Raw genomic sequence first — 6,000 nt, 5'->3', positions numbered from 1 at the left:
AAATCGCCTGGGCTCTTTTCTTCTTCCCCAAACCACGACCAATTTTAGTAATAATTAAGCATCTACATAAACTGGGATGTTTTCCATACCTGGGGGTTTAGGTTTAATGGTTTTCTGAATTTCAGATTGGTCTGTTCCACCATGTGTGGTATTGGTGAGTAAAAACAAAGCAAAAAAAAAAAAAAAATTTGTTTTGAATTAAAGACAAACAAATGAATGCAACAAGCAACAGTTTATTTTTTTTAAAAAAGGAAAAAACAACAAAAAGAAAAAAACAACTTTTTACTACATCTTATAGATTAAGAAAAAATACTTGTATTAATATATATGTATATACATACTGCATATATATATATACATATGATATAACATTAAAATTACATGCTTCTCAGGACAGAAGAATTAGGATATGTTCCCTCATATGAATTTAAAACTCTATCACAATTTAAAAGCACTGCAAGATTAAACTTGCTTCCTTATTTTCTTTTTTAGACTTCAAGTACAAGAAATTATCAAACCAGGATCTAAATGTGGAAAACCATCTGCTATGCACAAATGACAATGGACTGCCACAAATCATGAGTCAGGGTTTTTGTGAATTCTCATACAGATCTTCATAACCCTACAACTGTGTCAACCTTCTACCTGAGATGAGAGGGAATGATAAAGCGTGACAGTCTGTAGTTTCCATGTGGACGTTCACATTGACGTTTAAACAAAAGCTAACGAACACATGTCTTATCGTAGCAACAACACTGGCCATGAAATCACTCTAGAGGAGGATTCCTTTCTCCCCTTTCCTCGCCAAATAAAACAAAAACATTGCCGGAAAAAACAAACAAAACAAAACACCAAAAACCAACTTAGGGTGAAGCACCTCTGGCGATGATCAGCATAGAGCAAGGGACAGAGAGGGAGCGTTTCCTTCCCAACAGACAGCTCCTGGCTGACTTGGATGATGGCAAACACAACCTCATCTGCAAAAGGCACTCACATATTGTCTATTTATAAATCATACAGTGGGAGTCCATACATGAGGGGTTTTCCTACAAATATAAAAAAGATAAGCTGAGGACATGGTATAACAAAGAAAAGAATATAAGAAATGCACATTTTTGATAAATGTGCGCTTTTTATTTAAAGGACAATCAATATGGTAGTTAAAATTTTTTCATTGAAAAGTTAGGAATTCCAGTGAAATTATCAGTAAGAAGCAAAGTACTAGAGGCTGAGAGATGGAGTCCAGAACACGGAGAGGAGGGGCGCTACCTTTTCAAATGGCCAAAGGAAAGGATATGGTTGGCTCTTAAACTAGAAAGACCATTCACTCACAATGGAATGTGTGAGAGGGAAGGATGGAGTAGCAGAGACAGGTGAAGCCGGAGGGAGGGTGGTCATAGAAAGGGATGCCCTCGGACTCTCTGATGGGAAAGATGGGCTGCATCCCCCTTGCTTCTGCAGTCTGAAGAGATCCTGCCCAAGCCAAGGCTGCCTTCACCGTGACACGACTGAGCTAATGGAATTATAAGATGTGCCACTGTTGCAGCTTGAGGCGTAGGCTTCCTGGCCATTGCCATCGAGGTTGATTTTGAACACAGAGGATGCCTTCAGTAGAAAGTCCGCTGCGTCCCGACGTCCTAGCTCCCGTAGTTTGGACATGAGGATGCCGACTGTACTTTCGGGGTAGGAGGTCCATTCCCGGAGCAGAGCATGGATTGGGCTCGGGAGGAACTCCTTGGGAGCCCCGTTATTAGTGTTGTACTTTGCCACAAGGTCGGGGAGGCCCAGGTTCATGGCGAGAAGGCACCAGTCCTTCCCCATGGGATCGGGCGGGTCCAGCAGGCGACTAAGTTTCCTCCGGGTCAGGAGGTTCAGATCTGACGCATGGATGTCCATCCCCAGGCTGGCCTGTGAGTAGATGTCATGACAGCCGAAGCACATGATGCTGCTGAAGCTTTCCTTGTACCCACCCATGGTGTTAGTCAGCGAGGTCTCCTTAAGGGCCTGTGCCCGGAAGAAGTCCCGAGGCTGGTAGATCATGACAGGCTCGTGGTGCTCCCTCAGCTGCTGGGGGCTCAGGTAATGCTTCACCGTCAACAGCCCCGGCAGTGTGGTGGCCATGACGTTCTCGATGGTGCTGCACACCGAGTCCAGCAGGAGGCAGCACTTGATCTTCTCCGTCTCCAGCCCGCGCACCTGGACCTCGATGCCCTGGCCGTGGTTGACGAGGAGCACCAGCAGCTCGGCCCCGCGGTTGGCTATCTTGCAGCCGCTCACCCACAGGCGGATGTCCGCATCTCCCTCGGTGCTCTGTTGGTGGATCCACCGGCACAGGTTCACTTGGACCTTGTGAAAGATGCCGCATGGGAAGGGGGTGAGGTGCTCCACGGGGACGATGCGCACGCCGCCATAGACCATCACATCGTCCTCCTCGTCTGTCCAGGAGCGGTGCAAGTTGTCTGTCTTGATCAGGGCAGGGATGTCCACCATGGTCCCGCTGCTCAGGTCCCGGGCGCAGATGTCCATAGCATCTAGGATCTGCAGCAGCTCTTCCACGTCACTGTCGGGTACCAGGCGCTGCACGTCCTCCATGGTGTAGCGGCCCCGGTAATGGTGCAAGGCCCGTGGGGTCTCCACAGAGAGCAGCTTTCCTAGGACATTGGTGCAGAGCCAGCGAGGGTCCAGGAGCAGCACGTCCTGGACTGTTTCACTCTGCATGATGTTGATCTGCCAGAGGGGACAACAGGAGGTCACACATAGGAACCTAAATGAACACAGGCACCAGCTGCTCAGAGAACAAAAGGGACCGAGCAGTGACAATATCTGAGCAGATGTTGCAAGGAATGACCCAGATCATTCAGATAGCTGGATCTCACAAAAATCAATTACTAAGCCAAAAAACCAGCTTGAGGAGGTCATAAGAGAGCTTTTGCAGGCCTTGGAGTCTTAAAAATGGTCAATGTAATGAAAACAAAACAAACAAACAAAAAAAAAAGGTGAGAGATGGCAGCTAGCTAAATGGAATGAGTGATTTTTGACTGGATTCTGTCCCAAAATAAATACATACATAAATAAAAACAGCTATAAAATAAATTATTGGCACATAAGTGGCAAACATTTGAATAGGACTACATATTCAATAATAGTATTATATCAATGCTATGTGTCCAGAATATGACAATGAATTATATTGTGGTTATGAGGGAAAATATCTTTCTCTTGAAGAGGTATAGGCTAAATTATTTAGGGGTGAACTGTCACAATGTTTGCAAAGTAAATAAGTAAATAAATAGAAGAGAGAGGGATCAAAGCAAATGTAGCAAAATTTAAACGATTGGTTAATTTAGGTTAGAGAGGATTTGTTGTACGATTCTTGCAACTTCTCTGAAGGCTTGCAATTTTTCAAAAAGAGATTTAGAATGCTATACTGTAAATTTTTAACACATGTACATAAAAGAGTTCTGGAACGACCTGCCGCCGTGACAGTGACTGGCCCTGGAGAGGAGGAAAGAGGACTGAGACTAGAAGTGATGGTTTATTTCTTTAAAAAGCAAAATTCAGAAAGAAAAAAAAAACTGTGAGAAGAAATAGGAAGCAACTTTCCTCTCTATGGAACACTTACCCCCTCCTCTCTTCCCTCGTTGTTCTGGGCTATTTCTACAAATAATGGTGATCCAAGGGGGACTCTGTTCTCATGTGGAGGCCGAGACTCTGGACCTGTTTGGTCCATTTTTCTGCCCATAGTCAGAGTCTGGTTTAAATCTTTGAGATGCCTTCTGTATATAATTCTGTTAGATTGAAAATTCCTGGAGGGTAGAGACTTTGGGTCTAAGATGGCGGGGTAGGAAGACCCTGAACTCACTGCCTCACAAGAACACATCAAATTTACACTTACGGAGCAACTCCCCCTAAAGAACTGAGGGCTGACTGAACAGCTTCTACACAACAAAAGCGAGAGAAACCACATAGAAAAATGGGTAGGAGAGACGAAGATATAGTACCGTGGGAACCCCACTCCCAAGGCACTGACCTGCAGTAGGCGGGGACACTGCAAGGCCTACACACAGAACCTGGGCACAGCAAAATCCAGTGGTTTAAAGAGCACCTAGACTACATGTGAAGGAAATCCATTTACTAATCCTAGAGCATCTGCCAAACGGGAGGGAACTGTGGGAATTCTCTCCAGTGTCGGAGGCCCTCCCCTTGATCACATAAGCAGGAGCACAATACAGGTGCTCTAGCCAGCCCTCCAAGGCCGGCAAAGTGCGTACCAGGTTGCAGGCCTATACTAGCTCCTTGGCCAGGGACTCCCAATGTCCCATACTCACTCCAACTCCAAAGCCCCCATTCGGCTTATCCTAGGGACTTCCTGTAAACCATACCTGCTTCAGCAATAGCTCAAACCAGCATGACAAGGTGGTTCTGGCTTGGCTTTCCCCGTGGACTCCCCATGGTCCAAGCCTGCTCCAGCTCCAGCTCTAAGCCTCAGCAAGCCTTGCCTCCAGGACTACCCTCAGCCTAAGCCAGCTCCAGCTATAACTTCAGCCAGCCCATCAAGGCAGCCCCAGCAAGGCTTGCCCCAGGACGCTATAGGACTTGTTCCTGCTCCTGATCCAACCACCCTGCCAAGGAGGCCTCAGTGTGGCTTGTCTGTGGGTCTCCTGGTGGCCTATGCCCACTCCATCTCCAGGTCCAGCTGGCCTGCCACAGACATCTGGCACATGCAGTCTACAAAGGGGAGCTCCTATACAAGGCCACTCCTTCAAGACCAGGAGAAGTTGTTATTTCACTTAGTTTATAGAAACAAACACAGAGAGACAGCCAAAATGAGGGGACAGAAAAATATTTTCTAAATGAAAGCCAGAACATAACCCCAGAACAAAACTAAATGAAACAGAGACAAGCAATCTGCCAGATAAAGAGTTCGAAACACTGGTTATAAGGATGCTCAATGAACCACGGAGAAGAATAGATGAATTCAGAGAGAATTTCAACAGAGATACAAAGTACAAAACAAGAAACAATCAGAATTGAAGAATGCAGTAACTGAAATGAAAAAATACATTAGAGGAAGTCAGTTAATGCAGAAGAATTAGTCAGCAAGGTTGAAGACAAGGTAGTGGAAATCACCCAATTGGAGCAGCAAAAAGAAAAAAGAATTAAAAAAAATGAGGGTAGTTTAAGGGACCTCTGGGACAACATCATGTGGACCAACATTCTAATCACAGGGGTCCCAGAAGGAGAGACAGAAAGGGACAGAAAACTCATTTAAAGAAATAATGGCTGAAAAATTCCCCAACCTGGTGAAGGAAACAGACACCCAAGTCCAGGAAGCATAGACAGTCCCAAACAGATGAACATTAAGAGGCCCACTCTAAAACACATCATAATAAAAAATGCCAAAAGTTAAAGAGAGAATCTTAAAAGCAGCTAGTATCATGTAAGGGATCCCCCATAAAACTATAAACTGATTTTTCAGGAGAAAATGTTCAAGCCAGAAGGAATTGGCATCATATATTCAAAGTGATGAAAGGAAAAACCCATAGTGAAGAATACTTTACCCCAGCAAGGTTATCACTCAGAATTGAAGGTGAGATAAACAGTTTCCCACACAAGCAAAAGCTAACAGAGTTCATCAATACTAAACTGGCATTAAAAGAAATGTTAAAGGGACTTCTTTAAGTGGAAAAGAAAATGCCAAAACTGAAAATAAAAAAACATAGGAAAGAAAAAAAAATCTCACTGATAAAGACAAACATTTAGTAACTGTAGTGGGTCAACCAATTATAAAGGTAGTATGAAGGTTAAAAGACAGTAGCTAGAGCATGTGTAACTACAGTAATGAATTAAGGGACACACATACACACACACACAAGATGTAAAATATGTCAAAAACATAAATGGGGTGGGTGAGTAAAAAAACGTAATGCTTTTAGAATGTGTCCAAAATTAAACAACCATCAACTTAAAATAGACTGCTATAAACATAACTTGTTATAT

General features: G+C 44.2%; 1 protein-coding gene across 4 annotated transcripts in view; it reads right to left on the bottom strand.

The window, feature by feature from the left end:
• Window positions 1–479: 479 nt before the first annotated feature.
• Window positions 480–6,000, bottom strand: part of DAPK1 (death associated protein kinase 1) — a 163,208-nt gene continuing 157,687 nt past the window's right edge. For 3 of the 4 annotated variants that reach the window (XM_019734045.2, XM_019734028.2, XM_019734036.2), the window contains exon 26: window positions 1,357–2,727. In XM_019734045.2, the coding sequence (XP_019589604.2) occupies window positions 1,495–2,727 (1,233 nt within the window). In that variant the 3' untranslated portion in view covers window positions 1,357–1,494. Of the gene's footprint in view, window positions 2,728–6,000 lie in introns of all 4 variants that reach the window. The other variant, XM_019734018.2, reaches the window with a different exon arrangement.

Source organism: Rhinolophus sinicus, linkage group LG04, assembly GCF_036562045.2.
Source record: "Rhinolophus sinicus isolate RSC01 linkage group LG04, ASM3656204v1, whole genome shotgun sequence".
NCBI lineage: Eukaryota > Metazoa > Chordata > Mammalia > Chiroptera > Rhinolophidae > Rhinolophus > Rhinolophus sinicus.
Note: the sequence above shows the minus strand (reverse complement) of the source record. Positions and strands in the feature narration are given on the sequence as shown.